At 37.8% G+C, this 19,979-nt stretch overlaps 1 protein-coding gene across 5 annotated transcripts in view; it reads right to left on the bottom strand.

Moving 5' to 3' along the window:
• LRBA (LPS responsive beige-like anchor protein) overlaps positions 1-19,979 on the bottom strand; it is a 730,178-nt gene that overhangs the window by 609,356 nt on the left and 100,843 nt on the right. For all 5 annotated transcript variants that reach the window (XM_062199509.1, XM_062199506.1, XM_062199510.1 and 2 more), the window contains exons 3-13: positions 17,406-17,637; positions 17,096-17,196; positions 15,034-15,129; positions 12,393-12,514; positions 12,178-12,304; positions 11,555-11,674; positions 10,261-10,407; positions 6,957-7,154; positions 6,632-6,765; positions 3,051-3,159; positions 2,609-2,761 (exon numbers count right to left, since the gene is read on the bottom strand). In XM_062199509.1, the coding sequence (XP_062055493.1) occupies positions 2,609-2,761; positions 3,051-3,159; positions 6,632-6,765; positions 6,957-7,154; positions 10,261-10,407; positions 11,555-11,674; positions 12,178-12,304; positions 12,393-12,514; positions 15,034-15,129; positions 17,096-17,196; positions 17,406-17,637 (1,539 nt within the window). The remainder of the gene's footprint in view (positions 1-2,608; positions 2,762-3,050; positions 3,160-6,631; positions 6,766-6,956; positions 7,155-10,260; positions 10,408-11,554; positions 11,675-12,177; positions 12,305-12,392; positions 12,515-15,033; positions 15,130-17,095; positions 17,197-17,405; positions 17,638-19,979) is intronic.

Raw genomic sequence — 19,979 nt, 5'->3', positions numbered from 1 at the left:
TGGGGCTTAGAAGATGACTGCAGTTTAGAAAACCATATATATGCTGTCATCCACTGATTTGCTGAATGATAACATTATTTTGACGCAGTTACCACTGTTCAAATGGATAGGCCTAATCTCCTTGTCACTGAGGCAATATAACACTTTCTACGAAATAGTTCAAATTCTTAACCACATTATTTCAGCCATCCAGCATATATTTACATCTCTCTCTAGGAACAGCACTGTATTATGGGGAATACAATGGAACATAAGCTGTCCTACAGTAGCTGAAATACAGTTGAAAAGATAAAAATTATATACAAATCTATACCAAAAAGTCAAAGATAATAAATATATGTACAAAAACATTAAAAAGGTCATGAAGTAAAATGTAATTAAATACTGTGCATTCAGAGGCCAGAGAAACCATTACAGGATAAGCTTAAACAGTTAAAAAAATACTTCCCTAATCAAGTAGTATTAAGAGAGACTTTGAAGATGAGTAGTAGAAAAGGCAAACAGAACAACACAGAAAATTTCAAGCAAGGAAAATGGTGGTTGACATAAAAAGTTTCCTTAGACCTGGAAAAGACGTTCTCAAATCTAACTGTACATGAAAATAACTGGTTGGGTAGGTGTTCGGCACAGAGCCTAAGATGCTAGCTATGACAACTACATCCTACATTGGAGTGCCTAGGTTCAACTCTCAGCTCCAGCTCCTAATTCCAATTTCCTGCTAATGCAAACCTTGGGAGGCAGTAATTGTGGCTTAAGTAGTTGGGGCCTTGCCACTCACATGGGAGACCAAAGCTGAGTTCACAGCTTGCAGCTTTGGCCCCTCCCAGCTGTTGCAGGCATTTGGGGAGTGAACCTGAGGGTAGGAGCTCTCTCTCTCTCTCTCTGTCTCCCTGCACCCCCAGCCCTTGTACTTCTCAAATAAATAAACTTGAAAAAACTGGAAAATATTTTTAAAACAATACTGATGTCTGAATCCAACTCCAGACTAATGAAACGAGAATCTGGTGTAGACGTAGAATCCATTTTTTTATTAAACACCTCCCCCCATTTATTCTATCAACAGCAAACTGCTTCAGGGGAACCTTTTGGTGTCTGCCTATCCAGAGAATATTGGAGTTTTTAAGCTAGAAAATCTATAACAGAGAATTGACACGAATTGGGATCTGCCCTTTGTTATATCTATCTTTAAAAATAAATAAAAGCAACTAAAACACCCCAAGGATACACAGAGAGCTAAAAACAGAAAAAGTTTAATATTTAATTTAATAAGAAAAGTTCAATATTATCAAAACAGTTCCAAATAATAGACAGGAAATTAAGAAAACTTATTACAAAGCATAAGGTAAGAAACACAGTGTAATAGTACTAGAAACCTAAGAAAATCATATAATAAAATCTTTAAAATATCCCCCTACATTTAAATATCTAATAAGAGGCGTTCTGACTACATCAAAAGAGATCCAAAACTTTACAAATACGCTGGTTAGTTAAGACAAAAGGAGTCTAGTAGAGAGTCTAAAAAGTAACTTGAAACAATTCTTGAAAAGAAATAAGACTGAAGGTCATCGGAGAGAAAGAGGTCAAATTTAACCTGGAGATAAAAAGCTACAACCTCCAGCTGCCTCCTCTGATTATTTCCAAATGGCAATCCAAGTCAGCAGCTGTTTTTCTCTTTAACATTTGAAAAGAGCAGCTGAAAATAAGATATTATGACTAGAAAAGCAAAAAAGTCTGCAGACTCTTTTTTCTCTGACAACCAGAATAAGTATGTGCTATTCCAACCTAAACAATAATATACTCTTACCCTGCAAGTGGACCAAAAAAAGGGGAAGACAGAAGAATACACAACTTCTGACAGAAACTACAGATAAGATGGATGCATTTATGCAATTTAATAAAAATTTCTGTTTCATATTTAATTTTACCACTACTAAATTTTTAGGACACTGTAATACAACATTCGAATTTTAAAGATTTTTGTTCATACACCTTATCACAACTTCACAGAACTGATTCACTGTTAAAAGAGCACAAAGAATAATTATTTGGTATAAATATAGTATGTTTTAATCATTTGAGTTCATGTGAAATTAAATTGATTAAATGAGATCAGCATATCACATCTTTAAGAAAATGGTAACATTTCAGCTATAACTGTAAGAATGAAACTCAGCAGTTGATCACATTGGCAGAAGGCAAAAGTGTGCACAGAATAGGGAGACACAGGGAGCAGGGTGACTTATTAACAAGTAGAGGGAAAAAATTTTCTTAAAGAAACAATACATATAGTTGGTGGTAAAAACTACATTTACACTGGAACCTTCCAACTTTGATACATATTTAGTAAACAAAATCTCAAATGAAACTTCATTTAACAGCTGAATATAAAGACCATAGCTCTATTTTTTAAAATGACAATTTTTAAAAGAAAAAATACATCCTGATTGCAAATTTTCCTGAAAAAAAAAAAGTATGCCTAGTCAAAAAAGGCAATCCATTAAAACCTGACATAATGGTACAAGAAAGGATAAAAGAAAATCTTCATAATTCTCACTCCTCTCAAGCATAAAAACGTAGCCAAGAGAGTACAACAAAATCTCGCTCTTACCTTGGCTGGGGTATGAATCCATATAGCAGGGTTAAGAAGAATGTGATCACACAATTGCTTGAGTAGAGGCATCCCATTCTGCAGATTACTGAGATATTTTGAAAATGCAAGGCAAAGTTCAAGTACTGCTCTGCTGACATGGGATTTGGAAGACTGCAAAGAAAAGTAGCCCAAAGGTCACTGCCTATTCAAGGCAAGGTAAGTAAATTACAGCTGTCAATACCAGAAAAAAGTTGGTCCACAAACTATGTTCAAAGTTAAAGACGCCATTAGGCTCATCATCACATGTCAATAATGGATGAATGGAAGCAAGATAAAACAGCAGAATGTAATTTTAATTTAGGTAATTTTCGGTAACCAAAGAGACATTCTTTACCACCTGAGAGAACAAGTACAAGGCCTGCAAATTAAGAAGTAAAAAACAAAATATTTCGTATGTTACCTTTTCAAGGCTGTATCCTATTACCAAGAAGCCCTTACAAGCAAGCATTTGCTCCTGCATGGCAATTGAGTTCTTCAACAACTCCATGATAAAGGCCAGCAAGGTTGAACTAGAATAAGAAAAATGGCAATGGTTTAATAAAACACCTTGGGACTGGCACTGTGGTGTAGTGGGTAAAGTTGCTCCCTGCAATGCCGGCACCCCATATGGGCACTGGTTCAAGTCCCAGCTGCTCCACTTCTGATCCAGCTCTCTGTTATGGTCTGGGAAAGCAGATGACTCAAGTGCTTGGGTCCCTGCACATACATGGGAGACTTGGAAGAAGCTCCTGGCTCCTGGCTTCAGATCAGCCCAGCTCCAGCCATTGCAGACTTTTGGAGAGTGACCCAGTCGATGAAAGACCTCTCCCTCTCTTTCTCTGCCTCGCCTCTCTGTAACTCTGCCTTCCAAAGAAATAAATAAATCTTTAAAAAAATTCTATCGTAAAACATATTAGGTTAGATAGATGTGCTCTTCTATTTATGTTAATAAAAGTTCTCCATTGGAAGTAGTACCAAAACTGCTTCAACATCATCTCATAACTAGATTTTTAATGTAAGATTTGTATTTATTAGAATATTTCACATACTGGGGCCAGCGCCATAGCTCACTTGGTTAATCCTGCATGTCAGCATCCCATGTGAGCGCAGGGTTCTAGTCCCGGTTGCTCCTCTTCCAGTCCAGCTCTCTGCTGTGGCCCGGGAGGGCAGTGGAGGATGGCCCAAGTGCTTGGGTCCCTGCGCCCGCATGGGAGACCAGGAAGAAGCACCTGTCTCCTGGCTTCAGATCGGCGCAGCGCCAGCACCCGACCGGGTCTAGAACCCGGGGTGCCGGCGCCGCAGGCGGAGGATTAGCCTATTGAGCTGCAGTGCCGGCCATCAAAGGTATTTCTTAAAAAAAGAAAAAGAAATAATATTACAGGGGCCAGCACTGAGGCTTAGCGGGTAAAGCTCACCCATATGGGTGAGTCCCGGCTGATCCATTTCCAATCCAGCTCTCCGCTGTGGCCTGGGAAAGCAGTAGAAGATGGACCAAGTCCTTGGGTCCCTTCACCTGCGTGGAAAGACCCGGAGGAAGCTCCTGGCTTCTGGCTTGGGGTCGGCACAGCTCCAGCCATTGAGGCCAGTTGGGGACTGAACTGGCTGATGGAAGACCTCTCTCTCTCTTTCTGCCTCTGCCTCTCTGTAACTCTGCCTTTCAAATAAAATAAATAAATCTTTAAAAATAAATAAATAAAAGAAACAATATGACAAAAATATATAATATAGAGAAAAATGAGCAGCGCTCAAAAAAGGAATGTAAATAGCTAATGAAGATATGTCAAGTTCTTTTGGATGGAAGGGCCGTAGATAAGAAAATATGTGCAGCTTTGGCCAAATGAAGCTAATGATACTGAAGTAAACAAACCAAGGCATAAACCCTCAAAATACTTTAGGAGCCTCACTCAGTGGCATAGCAGGTAAAGCCATTGCCTTCAGTGCCAGCATCCTGTATGGGCGCCGGTCCAGGTTCCAGCTGCTCCACTTCTGATCCAGCTCTCTGCTACGGCCTGGGAAAGCAGTAGAAGATGGCCCAAGTCTTTGGGCCCCTGCATCCACATGGGAAACCCAGAAGAAGTTCCAGGATCCTGGCTTCAGATCAGCCTGGCATTGGTCGTTGCGGCCATTTGGGGAGTAAACCAGCAGAAGGAAGACTCCCCACCCTGTAACTCTGCCTTTCAAATAAATCTTTTAAAAATAATACTTTAGGGTTCTAGGATGGCCTTATGTGAATTTAGCACAGAAGTACATGAAGGAAAGATGAAGAAGTAATCTGGAGAAAAATTTGAGTTGTTGAACACTAATCTAAGCAGTTTGTTCATTATTTCAACAGGAATATTGTAATCATCCATTTTTAAAGACTTTTAAAACTGAATAAGGGGTACAACCATGCTCTACTCCCCAAAATATTTAAAAATACACAGAAGAGAAAGGGGTAAGATCAGCCATTACCACCTTCTCAAAGGTTCTAGGAGGATCCCACAAAGAGAGAGCACGACTGGCAGCTAACCTCCCATTCCTTGCTCCTCCACAATTGCTTTCTGGCAGCAATTACAATAAAGTTGAAAGAACAAGGCAAAAAAAATCTATGAAGTATTATTATGTCAAGAATAACTTCATTTCAATATTTTAAAATATAGTTGATAAATATTAGATTTAATAGCTCATTCCATCATTAATTATTTGGTCCTCAGCATCAAGTTGTATACAAATGCAGATATCAAAGAATCTCAGAAGTGGAGAATAAAAATTCATTTAAATTCTTGAAATCATAATGAAACATAACTATTTTACCACAATTTCAACAGAATTATGGTCAAATGATATTCACTTAGACATCCTCTCCAACATTTTATAACTTATCCTAGGAAATTTCCTATGCCTCTGACTCTTGTTAGACTAAACATTATAACACAAGACACAAAATTTGACATAGTCTAATGGTAAAAAAACTGAATCACCTCTTACACTACACCATTAAAATTTTTTACTTTTTTTTTTAAAGATTTATTCATTTATTTGAAAGGCAGAAATACGGAGAAAGAAGGAGAGATAGAGATATCTTCCATCCACTGGTTCACTCCTCAAATGGCCACAATGTCCAGGGCTGGGCTCCTGGCCAGGAGCCAGGAGCTTCTTCCAGTCTCCCATATGGGTGTAAGGGCCCAGGCACATTAGCAGGGAGCTGGATTCGAAGTGCAGCATCTAGAATTTGAACTGGCACCCAAATGGGATGCCAGGACTGCAGGAAGAGGCTTAACCTTCTATGCCACAGTAGTGACCCAAAAATTGCTGGCTTTCAATTACATATATACAATCAGTAAAAAATATTTAAAATATTAAAAGTTAAATTCTCATAGTAAATCACTGCCAAATATAAATTTTAAATATTGCAAAAATTACTTTAAAGTGTATTCATTTTTGAGACATCCACTGTCACCATTTATACTTTATTCCAAAACAACTTTATTATGCTTTTTAATTATTACATTCATAAATTTTTATTTTATTTTATTTGAAATGCAGAGAAATAGGGACAGAGAAAAGCATTCAGAGAGGAAAACATCTTTCATCTGCTGGTTCACTCCCCAAATGCCCTCAACAGCCTGGGCTGGACCAAGCCAAAGGCAAGTTCCTGGAACTCCATCTGGGTCTCCATGTAGGGAGCAGGGACCCAAGTACCTGAGCCAGATACTTCCTTATCCAGGAAGCTGGATAAGAAACAGAGTCACCAGGACTCAAAACCAAGCACACCAATATGGATGCAGGTGTTCCAAGTGGGAACTTAACCAATGAGGCAAACACCTGTCCCGACTGTTTTTTAGAGCTTCCATTTTTCCTACTGAAAAACAAGAAAGTTGATCTGGATATCTACTTCTGTTTATATTTCATTAAAATATTTTGACTTAACGGCCAAGTTGAAAGGCAAAGAAAATGTTGTGCAGTCAAAAGCAACGGAAGTAACTCTCACACCAAATTAAAGAATAAAATAAAGGAACTCACCAGATACTCAAGTCCACCTCATCAGATAAATACTGCCTATAATCCAACTGTGCAAAAAGTGGAAACAGCACTTGTACACCTCCAATTGAATGCATAGCACTTTGGATGGAATGTGTTAAAACTGCCTTTACATCCTTGCAAAACAGAAAACAAAGTGAAGATTTCACCAATTTGTTTTCTAAGACAATTAAAAATAAAATACATCAGCACATGCAGGAAAACTAAAATGTGACACTACATGTGTTTAATCAGAGCTATCAAATAGATCTCAATAATACAGCAAAAATTACCATTAAAAATATTCTGAAAACATCACAGTTAGTACCTGGAGCATGAGTGCATGTGGTGAATGAACAAAAATTGAAGGGTTGTCCTTGGGAGATGATTCGAGGCAAAGCTGGGCATCTGTAGCCCGTGGGTTGTAAGTAAATGCAATGGCACTAGAGAGTTTGCCATCATACAATAGAAGTTTGTGATGTTCTGCAAGGAAAAGGTCACTTTCTGCTTTGAATTTAAATGTGCCCTATGAGTAAATAAAAAAGAGAATAGTTAAGAAACTATGCTACAAAAGAAACATCTAAATACAAATTGTTCCAGATATAAAAATTTAAGGAGATATATTAATAATTTTTCTAAGTATTTATAAAGTTTACTACTCTTAGAACTGTTTTCACACCATCCCATTCATTTTGGTATACTGTGCCTTCATTTCATTTCCCTAAAAATATTTCCTAAGTTCCCTCATGGCTTCTACTTCGGCCCGAAGGTTGTTTAAGAACATGTTGTTTTACTTCCACGTATTTGTGGATTTTCTGGCTTTCCTTCTACTATTTACTTCCAGTTTCATTCTACTGCAATCAGGAAAAAAAAAAATCCTATGACGTCAATCTTCTTAACTAAATTAACACTTGGTATGTAGCCTAACACATGGTCTCTCTTGAAAAATGTTCAACATGCACTTAAAAAGTATGTGTATTCTTCTTTATTGCATAGAGTTCTGTATACGCCTGTTAAGTCCACTTGGTTTATATTTTTGTTCAGGTCCTCTGTTTCCTTATTGATCTTCTTCTGGTTATTACATACATTACTGAAAATTCAGTGTTGAAGGCTCATACCATCATTGTGTTGCTCTCCCTTCATTTCTGTAAAGGTTTGCTTCATGTGCCACATAGGATAACATCACAACAGCTTTAACTTGTGTAAGTACACAGTAGTGTTAGCATAATGACAAAATCTCCTAATGACATTTCCCACATATTGTCTCAAATGTCAAACAACACAAGATTGTATTTGGACATTCTGATTCATATTCATTATATCTTCTTGGTGAATTAACCCTCATATCATTATACAATGTCAAGCTTTGTCTCTTATGACAGTTTTTTACTTAAAGTACATTTTGTCTGATACAAGTACAGCCACCTCTTTTGGTTACCATTTGCATGGAGTATCTTGTTTCCTTCATACGTAGGCTACATGTAGCCTTAGATCTAAAGTGGGTGTCTTCAGCCAGCGCTGTGGCGCAACGGGTTAAAGCCCAGCCTGCAGCTCCAGCATCCCATATGGGTGCCGGCTGCAATTCTGGCTGCTCCACATCCAATCGAGGTTCCCACAAGTGCATCTGGGAAAGCAGCAGAAGATGGTCCAAGGGCTTGGCTCCTGTACCCACAGTGGGAGACCCAGATGAAGCTCCTGACTCCTGAGGCTGGCACTGTGGCATAGCTGGTAAAGCCACCGCCTGCAGTGCCGGCATCCCATATGGGCACCAGGTCATGTCCTGGCTGTTCCACTTCTGATCCATCTCTCTGCTATAGCCTGGGAAAGCAGTACAAGATGGCCCAAGTCTTTGGGCCCCTGCACCTGTGTGGGAGACCCAGAAGAAGCTCCTGGCTCCCGGCTTCGGATCAGCTCAGCTCTGGCCATTGCAGCCAATTGAGGAGTGAAACAGCGGGTGGAAGACCTCTCTCTCTCTCTCTCTCTCTCTCTCTCTCTCTCTCTCTCTGTATAATGCTGACTTTCAAATAAATAAATGAATCTTTAAAAAAAAAAAAAAAGAAAGAAAGAAAAAGAAAAAGCTCCTGATTCCTGACTTTGGATCAGCTTAGCTCCAGCCATTGCAACGATTTGGGAAGTAAACCAGCGGATGGAAGAACTCTCTATTTGTCTCTACCTCTCTCTGTAACTCTGTTTTTCAAATAAATAAAATAAATCTTTAAAAATGAATAAATAAAGTGTCTTATAAACACTTTTTTTTAAATTCTTTCAGTTTTTTTTTTTTTTTTTTTTGACAGGTACAGTAGACAGTGAGAGAGTGTGAGAGAGAGAGAGAGAGACAAAGAGAAAGGTCTTCCTTTTCCATTGGTTCACCCCACAATGGCCACCACGGCCGGCGCACCACGCTGATCTGAAGCCAGGAGCCAGGTGCTTCTCCTGGTCTCCCATGCGGGTACAGGGCCCAAGCATTTGGGCCACCCTCCACTGCACTCCCGGGCCACAGAGGAGAGCAGGACTGGAAGAGGAGCAACCGGGACAGAATCCGGCACCCCAACCGGGACTAGAACCCATGTGCCAGCACTGCAGGCGGAGGATTAGCCTATTGAGCCGCGGCGCCGGCCCCAGTTAATCTATGTTCTTCAATTGGGGAGTTCATCTTTTTATGTAAAAAACTACTGATAGACGGGCCATGGATGCAGCACAGTGGGTAAAGTCACTGCCTGCAATGCTGGCATCATATATGGGCACTGGTTTGTGTACTGGCTGCTCCACTTCTGATCTGGCTTCCTGCTAATGGCCCTGGAAAAGCGATGCCCAAGTGCTTGGACCCCTGGCATCCACATGGGAGATCTGGAAGAAACTCCTGGCTTCAGACTGGCCCAACTGTGGCCATTGTAGTCACCTCTGGGATCAATCAGTAGATGAAAGATTTCTCTTTCTTTATTTCTCCTTCTCTCTCTGTTATTCTGACTTTTAAATTGATAAATAATTCTTTTAAAAAAATACTGATAGAGAAGAACTTATGGAATACTTTGATAACTGTTTCCTATATGTCTTAGTTATTCTGTTTACTTTCCTCTCTTCAATTCTTCCTAGGTGTTTCACAGACTTTTTTGTAGTGGCATGTGTTAAAGTAAACTAAAATGGAGGCCAGGTCTGAAAACCTACTGGGCAAAGTCACATGGGCCTTGAAAATAATGTTAACTCACTTATAGTAACAAAAGTGTTTATTAATGGAATGTATGTACATATTGGGCATTGTACATTTCTCAAACCTTGGAGTCAGATTGTATACCCCCATCCTAATTTCCTGTCCTAGGTTGATTTTCACACAATACTTGCTTTTTTATCACAGCCACTGTCAAAAACTTAGCTGTGCAAAGACACAACATCATCAAAAGAAACACAGCATGAACACTGAAACTTGAACAAGTAGTTTGCAAATTGCCTCCTATAAATCAAGTATGCTATCCTTTCCTCAAAAATTTAAAGTACCCTTTAGACTACTGAAACTTCCTTGTGGAATTCCTGATTACCCAGACCTCAGTTTGGTGCCTCAAGATAAATCTCCCACGTATAATCCACCTTCAAATTCAGGTCAACTAACACTGGCTAAGTAGTGAACATTAAAGTACCTTATATCCCAGGCCCAACTGATAAATGGCAAATATCTGAGCTGCATTGAGAGCTTCACTAAACAGGTAAACTGCTGTCATCTGGCCACAGAATACTCTATTAGCATCGGCGGTTTCTGAGGAGCCCAGGAAACACTTGTCAAAAGTCTGTGAAAGACAAAGATTTCATTAGAGAAAAAAAAATAAGAAAGTATAACCTTTAGAAATAATAAAAACCCTTATAGGTATAAATATTTTGTCCATTCTAAACTTTATCTATACACATCAAATAATTTATTTAGCATTTCACTTCATTCCTTTTCATCTGGAGTAGAGTTCAGTGAAGAAATCATACAAAAGGAGGTAACACAAATTTCCCAAAGTACAATCAACAAAACTTGACGACCAAGTGGAGACAAAAAAGGAGAAAAATTATGATGGCTGTGGAGGTTCATAGTGGAACAACCAAAACTCCAGGCAGAAGAACAGGCTTTGATACAAGGAGGAAAATACTGACTCAGATTTAGGACATATGGAATGAGTATTTTTTTGAGTCCTTGAATTATGAACATTATCACACTTACTCAGCACAAAAATCTTCTTTTGTAAGTACTACATTACTCTCATTTTTCAGGTGGATAAAACTATGGTAGAAGAAAAACCTAAGGCTTAATGGATATGGTAAGATCATAAAGTCCGTAAACAACAGAGCTGGGATTCAAACCTGATACAACATCATGAGCTCTTAATAGTAGGATTACACAACATGCACATATGTAAAACAAGGATACAAAACAAGTTAATGGTGGATGGTATGTATTCATGTTCCCTACTTTTTTTAAGTTTTATATTAGAAAAATGGTTTTAGGAGAGAAATAAGGATATTTTTAATTTAATTCTATCCTCTGAATCTCTTTTCGAATCCTGAACATATGATAGTTATCTGTAGATGACATAAATATGCAACATTTATAAGCACACATCAACTCACAAAAATGATCAGAAGTCTGTAATAGAACTTCTATTTATTTTCCTCAATGAAACAATGATGCAAACACCATCAAGATACAGTCACTGTTACCTATAAATTCTTATCTCTATTCTATCCAGGAGAATTTTACTATATGGATTGAGTAATATATTATATAACACAGTACCAAATTCTATTCATAACATACTACACAAATTATGATTATAAAAATCCACCACGGTGGTATTCTAAAATTTATATTCAAGTTCTAAAACAGTTTCTGATTTGAAAAGTTCATGCTTTTAAAATAACTTCCTTCCACTGGAACATTTTGGAACTACTTACATCACTGGTGTTGACAAACCATGTTATTTCTCCATAGGAAGCCAGTTCACCATTCACATAACATCGAAGCTCACTGTTCTTCCATCGGTTATAAATGTGTACTATAGTTACCATATACCACTGAATAAGCAAAACATATAAGGATAATGATACTGTAATCATATTGATAATAAGTTCAAATAAAATGATGTTACAATTAAACCTAAAAACAAAAGTCAACTTCTGTCAAACAGTCCTCCAAAAAGCTGAAATTCTAGCTCACTTTTTCAAATCTCAACATTTTTTCATATTTACTTTATGTATCTGCCTACCTGTCTACAATTCTGTTGGCCAACAACCTTTAAATTTTAAGGTACAAACACACATCAAATTTACACTATCAAAATGCACGTATTTGCCACTATACTGTCTCATGGTATCTCCCTTAAACTCTGCAAATAGCTAAATATCCAACCTCTTTATGATCCAAAGCAGTTAATAATTGTCCAGAGATATATCAATTCATTTTATGAAATAGTAAAGAAAGTTGTGATTTAGCACAGGTTATTCAAAATCACTAAAACAAAGCATATGAACAATGGCATAGTTTGTGAACATAATCATGCCTCAGTAAGATCACATACCTTTTGTGGCTTGAAATCAAATTTCACACAGTGTTGAAAGCCTTTTCCTTTTGACTTTATTGATGTTATAATCAAACATCCTCCAACAAAATGAGCAGAATAACCAAGACCTTTGCTGGTTCTGAAACTATGAAGAGTAAGTTGTCATTATACCTCCTAAAGAGTCTCATTTCCAAAGTAAGAAATTAACACTAATCCATTACAAAAATACGTACCAATACAAGTAAGGTTTATCTTTATCTACATTGATGTTATTTACAGGATCCATTCTAAGCCAGGTATGAAATGTAAAACCATTCTGGTATGGCCATTTGGCTATAGGAGGTAATGCAATAGCCTAGAGGAAAGAAACTTTCAGTTACTGACTCACATGAAAAACTTTATTACTGAAACCATCAAAAATGAGGCTTTATAATGCTGCATGCAATTTCTGTTGTAAATTACTTTAAACATGATTTAAATTCTTGGAAGTAGACTGTCAGTAACTTGAATTTTCCCAAATACATAGTAATACTGTTAATTAAAGAAACAGAGTATATCCTGCTGGAAACAGAAATCATGTCTGCTTCAATTCTTACAATGAACATATCCAAAGAGGTTCCAATTAAAAGAACTTCTTGCTGAAATGTTAAGGCATTAGAATAGAGAAAAATGGACAAAATGCAAAGAAAAATGTTTAAAAAGACAGCTTGGTATATGTTTCTTCTTTTAATCCACAAGTATGAAAATTAGTTCATAACAATTTTAAACTATATTCAGAAGTTACTCTACAAATAGCTTTACCATTTGGTTTAAAATTTCACTTAAAAGTCCTCAGTACACAAAGATAAATGCAAGTAAGTAGAATGGACACACTAGAGTCTCAGAGAACTGTAAGTAATAAATGGGAGGGGGGTTAATATCATGTGAATACCTTTTTTTTAATGTCAGAAGCAAATGTTAGGCTCAATACAAAAATAGTAAAGTTACTTAGGAAAGCTTCAAATCTAAAATGTCTTTTAAGGGAAAACTGTAGAGTAGAAAAAAGAAAAAAAAGGCATAAAACTTTCCAGGGGTTGACGTTGTGGCATAGGTAGGCTAAGCCTCCGCCTACAACACTGGCATTCCATATGGGTGCCAATTCATGTCCTGGCTGCTCTTCTTCTGGTCCAGCTCTCTGCTTATGGCCTGGGAAAGCAGTGGGGAGATGGCCCAAGTGCTTGGGCCCCTGCACCTGTGTGGGAGACCCAGAAGAAGCTCCTGGCTCCTGGCTTCAGGTCGGCCCTGCTCTGGCCATTGAGGCCTTTTGGGGAGTGAACCAATGGATAGAAGCCCTTTTTCTCCATCTCTCCCTTTCTCTGTCTGTAGCTCTACCTCTCAAATAAATAAATAAAATATTTTAAAAATAAATGCATAAATAAACTTTTCAAAGAAAGTCCTGTATCGTGCATGTAACATTAAAATATCACAAATGTCCTATAAAAATATATTCTTATCTATCTGCAGGTAGAGCCTGCAATATAGGGCCTAAAAAGCAAACATGATTTTATGAGAGAGAAATAAAAATGAATGAGAGATCAGCTCATTAAAACAGCTCTAGATATCTTTAAAAAAAAATTTTTTTTTTGCTTGGGTCAAGTATGGTGTTGTAGTGGATTAAGCTGCTCCTTGGGACACCCATTTCCTGTATCAGAGTCTAGCTATTCTGTTTCAAGCTAATGTGCACAATGGCAGATGAAGGCTCAAGTAACTGCTTCCCTAGCACCCACGACAGATAGTTCTTTGTCCCACAATGTTGCAGCCATCTGGGGAGTGAGCCTGCAGAAGGAAGATTTCTATCTCAGCCTCTGCCTCTCCCTCTCTTTGTGTCAGTGTGCCTTTCAAATAAACAAACACATAAATCCTTTAAAAATATTTTTCTTATACTAATAATAATTTTTAAAAGTCTTAAATAATATATATAGTATGTAATATGCTTCTGTAACTTTTGGGGTTTTTTTAAAGATTATTTATTTGAAAGTCAGAGTTACACAGAGAGAGGAGAGACAAAGAGAAAGAGAGAGAGAGAGAGAGAGAGAGAGAGAGAGAGGTCTTCCATCCACTGGTTCACTCCCCATTTGGCTGCAATGGCCAGAATGTGCCGATCCGAAGCCAGGAGCCAGGAGCTTCTTCCAGGTCTCCCACACAGGTGCAGGAGCCCAAAGACTTGGGCCATCTTCTACTGCTTTCCCAGGCCACAGCAGAGAGCTGGATTGGAAGCGAGCAGCCAGGACTAGAACCGGGGCCCATATGGATGCCAGTGCTTCAGGCCAGGGCGTTAACCTGCTGCACCACAGCGCCAGCCCTGCTTCTTTAACTTTTGAAACTTCACAGATATCATAGCCATAAATGTCTTATTTATAACCTGATCAACAGCTTATAATTAAGCTATGATCAACATAATTTGAAAACTCACAAGCCACAAAAATGTGTGTAGTTAAGTTTCAAAGAGTTACTCTCCATCTATATATATCAGATATAAAAGAAAGGGATATAGGGAAATTTAAAGCTAGAGAAAGTTGTTCAGCAAGAAGTTGTCACACACAGAATGCAAAGATAAATTCATTAGACATCATGACTATGTGTGTGAGAATTAGGTTTTTATTCCAAGATTAACCCAAGCTTGCTTGAATGAGCAGCTTTCTCCACTACATTCAGTCTCTATTTCTTCACCTTCTAAAACAGGAAAAAATAACGGACAAAATTATAAGATTGAGTTACTTGTGCAGAGAAGCTTCTACCTAACCCAGTATCTGCCAAAGGTGTTTACAGAACTATACTTTGAGGAAGCAAAGGAAAGGAGAAAGCCAAATGATTTCCTCATTAGTGTCTACTTACTGCAGCACTCTTTCCTGGAAAGTTGAAAAAGGCATCAGGGCCGTACTTCTGAGGCATATGCTTTAACACAGACAGCAACTTGCCAGCATGTGGGGGCTATGAAAATTAACAATTCAGAAACCACAGTGTTCAGCAGAAGACAAAGAGTCATCTTTTTACTATAATAATAATCTAAAATACAATAGAATAACCAAGTAATGATATAAGCTAAAAAGCATATAAAGTGACCAAAAAAGCTATTTTCAACTATTTTTAGCATAGTAAAGGACATATCAGGGATGGGAAATATCCACTGTGCAGGCTGCATAAGGGTCTGGCCCTGCCAAAGCAACCTCAGGTGGGATTTGAAACTCAATAACTCTGTATCAGACTAACGCTTAAGTTCGTGATTTTGTATGGCCTGCGAATGATGTTATAAATGCTTGGCAGGAAAAGGGCTCCCCACCTCTGTTTTGGCATTCAATAACTATGAGCCAATACTGAGACAACTAGCTGTCCTTTGCTGCTCCTTCTAAGTGGAAACAAGAATTTTCATTTTGGTTGTTGGTTATTTCATAGGTTATTAGAGACTCATGGACAAGAGAGAAAAAAATCAAATGAATGCAACATTATCACTTGTACACATTCCATGCAACAGAGGCAGACTGTAGGATGAATACAGTAAGAAAAGTTTAATGCATTTTAACAGTCAGAAGAAGTGATCATTAAGATGCACTCTAAAGGACAGAAAAGGTCTCTATGAGTAGAAAGAGGGCAGAGTAGACTTAGTGACAACACTTTAAGTATGAGGGAGAAGGGAAGAAGATGAAAAACGAGGCTAAAGAGATAGAGCCATTGCAGGCCATGTTGAAAGTTTTGGTCCCTTTTTAATGGAAACAGAAAGCTACATGAGCAAGTACAACATAACAGTGACCATCCAGTGGTTAAAAGCATGTACTGTGGAGTGAGAATAAGTTCTGATACACTTCCTGTGTGACCTAGGGCAAGTGAAAATGAGTTCTGATCCACTTCTTGTGTGACCTAGGTTATATTCCACCACCTCAGATCCCTCCTTGGTAAAATGGAGATAATAATGTACCCCACAGGGTGGCTACGAGGTTAATGTACTACAATATTTTAAAGTATCTTTAGCATTGAAACACTGAGAATTATTTAAGGATTTGTTACAGTGTTAAAGAGGGGTGGGGTTAGTGTAGTTTGTATTTTAAAAGTTCATTTTTTGCTACTGTGTGGAAAGAGTTTCAAGTGTCAAGGAACATGAAGAGTCTTCAAAAAGCTCATGAAAAATGCATATTTTGAAAAAATTATGCATGGATTTCTACTTTTTTTGCACCAAAATTAGCTTATCTTTTCCATAAAAACTTTTAAGTAGCCTCATAAAGTGTAGCAACAAGTACCTACAATTACACTGACTTTCAAAAATTAAAACACTTTCTTCTTATAGATACTGATTTTAGATATACTGACATAAGACAAAGTGAACTGCATATTGCTGAGTGCTATAATCTGACATATATCCTTTTGAGATTCTTAGACTATTTTTGAAGTAGATAAGTTACTTGTAGATCAACTATAATTCCTACTGAAAAAAGAAAAAAATATATCTTAAAATTAGCCTTAGAGGATAGAGTGGCTGATACTCCAGAGCTAGTTTAACCTTTCTGTTCAGGTCTGGCTCCTCTGGGGTCTCAGACACAGGGTGAGAAGTGCCACGAGACAGTGGTCTCTCCACAGTGTCTAGTATGATCTCAAACAGTCTGCAGTTCTCTATTATTAATTCTGTCACTTCTCTGACTTACAGCTATCAGAATGTTAGCTCCACCTTACTGAGTTTTAAGGTAAGCATGAACAGTTTGGTAATGAATCCTCACAGATTTCTGGAGTTTTTCAGTATAGTTTTTTCCTCTGCAGTACTCTGTCCTCAGACTTCTATCCATTTCCAACTTTCACAAGTTGAAATCAATTCTGATGACAGAATTAGTAGACAAGAGCATTAAAGCAACATATTATTGTGCTAAATATTGTCAAAAATGTAAAGCATTTAGTATTTAGGTTAGTTTACCCATTGTCCTTTATCTCCTTGAAGTTTACTGAAGAATAGCTTAAGTTCTCGAACTGTTAGATTATAGCTAGCCAGCACTCCCAACATGTCAACTAAAAGATCTGGAAACAAAAGAAAAAAAAAGAAAACAATTAATCTGCTTTTGTTTCTTAAAGATTTAAAATACACTATGCTTCCATAAGGCTTTGGACACTAAAGTAACAAGCTATATGCTCAAATAGTTCTTAAATGCTGTTAGATGAAAAAATAAAAATGCAATATTTAAGAATCAAACTACTTTTTCACACACATTGTACTATAGAAGTCATACCTGCTATTATATGGTCGACTTTTTCGATCTTTCCCAGCACTTTCTCAACAAGGCCTACTTCCGTGCAGACCTGAAGGTTGCGTATGCTTTTCTTCAGAATGGCTGTAAACATGCTCCATACTTCAGCTTGGCAAGTGACATCACATTTCTCCAGCAGGTCCACCATGCAGATGATGCTCTCACCTTCTTGGATAATGAAATTCATTTCCAAATCAAACTGCCCTCCAACCAGCTTCCGAAGGAAAAAACAAACAAAAATACAATGCAAGCATTAGTACTTGTCACTTACTGCACACTCCTAAACTTTAGATTGATAGTAACTACCCAAACCCTACCCACAACAAGAATAAAACATTTGTGAGTGGAAGAAAGGGTTTGGTGGGAAGTATCACTATGTTCCTAAATCTCTATACATGATATACATGAAAATTTGTCTACCTTTAAAGAAAAATAAAAAAGAACAAAAATTTCATTATCTGGGGGCAACAGTAAGAAAAAGAAAAAACACAGCTCCAAAAAATAAAGCTTCTAAAGAAATCTCCAAGGCCGGCGCCGTGGCTTAATAGGCTAATCCTCCGCTTTGCGGCGCCGGCACACTGGGTTCTAGTTCCGGTTGGGGTGCCGGATTCTATCCCGGTTGCCCCTCTTCCAGGCCAGCTCTCTGCTATGGCCCAGGAAGGCAGTGGAGGATGGCCCAAGTCCTTGGGCCCTGCACCCGCATGGGAGACCAGGATAAGCACCTGGCTCCTGGCTTCAGATCAGCGCAATGCGCCGGCCGTGGCAGCCATTGGAGGGTGAACCAACGGCAAAAGGAAGACCTTTCTCTCTGTCTCTCTCTCTCTCTCACTATCCACTCTGCCTGCCAAAAAAAAAAAAAAAATCTCCAAATGTACATAGCACAAAACTGTTGAAATGTTTTTAAACAAATTTAGAATGTCTTAGGTAAATCGCTGCCTACTACCCTGTCATTAATAAAAATCTAAATTAACTTGATAAATGCTTTGAAATCAGTACTTCATTTGTGAGTCGTCAACTCAGTAGAGCACACACAGCAATTTAAAGATCTTTTGCTGCCTAAACAGGGTGTAACCACACAACAAAAATAACAAGATATAAAAGGCTCAGAGTGAATATAAAATTGGGGTTTATATTTGCCAAATTTCTGGTTTATTTTACCTTTTCATCATGATCCCTTGACTTTCCTGCTGATTATCTCTATAACTTACAAATAATTAGTCATACACACAAGGTCAGTAGTCAAGAAAATTTATTTCATTGTTTTTTTTTTCTCAGAAAGTCCATCTAGAGAAAGTTATGACCAATCCACAACTTTAAAAAATAAATAAAAGTAAAATATGATAAAATGTTAACAAGCTATTGATAGATCAGATATGAACACATGGTTCACCCACTTTCTCTCTGAACACCTCTTAGCTTTTCATTATGCATCCCTAAACCCAGAAGGAGGGCAAGAACTAGTAGAAAAGAACTTTACAAAACAAAATCAAACAGCTCAAAAAAGAATAATAGACACAACCAAGGCCAGTTTCCCCGGGGAAAGCAAGGAAGCTTCAGACCTGGAAATAAATTTGATACATGTGCCATGTTCTGCCCAAAAAATACAGACTGGAATGAAACTGCAAAAACAGAAATGAACAATGTAAGGATCAGCACCCACATGTGGGAAGTCAGGAACTCCAGGCAAGCGCAGTTGTAAAGATACTTAGTTCTTCTAGTGCAGCTCTGGCAGACTTTTAGGGTACAATTTTTGTATCCTCAGTTCAGGGAGCATAAGGAGACTACAGCTAGGTTTTTGCTACAACAGTGTTGGTGGGACTGAGTCAACTCTCCTAGTTACATGGTCTTAGCTATGAGGTATACATGCTTGGTTACCGACTTCTCCTAGAATGTCTTAGGTGAATCTACCTACTACACTGGTACTAATAAAATCTAAATCAACTTGATAAATGCTTTTAATTCAATATTTCATTTGTGGATTACCAACTCAGTCAAGTTCACACAGCAACATAAAGGCCCTTTGTTACCTTCTTCTCCTAGGTACTGTGCAAGCCATCTCATATCTATGAAATATTATATTGTATTGGAACTAGCAGAAACAAGTTACACTGCCTATAAACATACCATCTGTAAATTCAAAACATATACAGCTCAAATACAAACCATGAGCAATGATATATCTCATTTGCTTTTGTGAATGTTATTTGTTTAAATTTTTTATTTTGAAATAATTTCAAATGTTAAAAAAAAGCTGCAAAAACAAGAGTTCCTATAAATCCTTCACCCAGTTTCCCCTTACATGTAATACATTACATAATCATAGTACAATCATTAAAACCAAGACATTAACATTTACAGTACTACCAACCAAGCTACAGATCTTACTCAAATTTTGCCACTTGTCACACTAATGCTCATCTCTTGACCATGGAACCAGTTCAGCCTTCCCTTCCTCTCTTCCAAGCTATGATTGTTACATAGGCATTCTTTGACTCTCATAACTTTGATATTTGAAGAGTGCTTGCCAAATATTTCATAGAATGACTGCCAATCTGA

Source organism: Lepus europaeus, chromosome 8 (genome assembly GCF_033115175.1).
Source record: "Lepus europaeus isolate LE1 chromosome 8, mLepTim1.pri, whole genome shotgun sequence".
Classification (NCBI taxonomy): domain Eukaryota; kingdom Metazoa; phylum Chordata; class Mammalia; order Lagomorpha; family Leporidae; genus Lepus; species Lepus europaeus.
The sequence above is the reverse complement of the archived record's forward strand: the minus strand, read 5'-3'. Positions and strand labels throughout refer to the sequence as shown.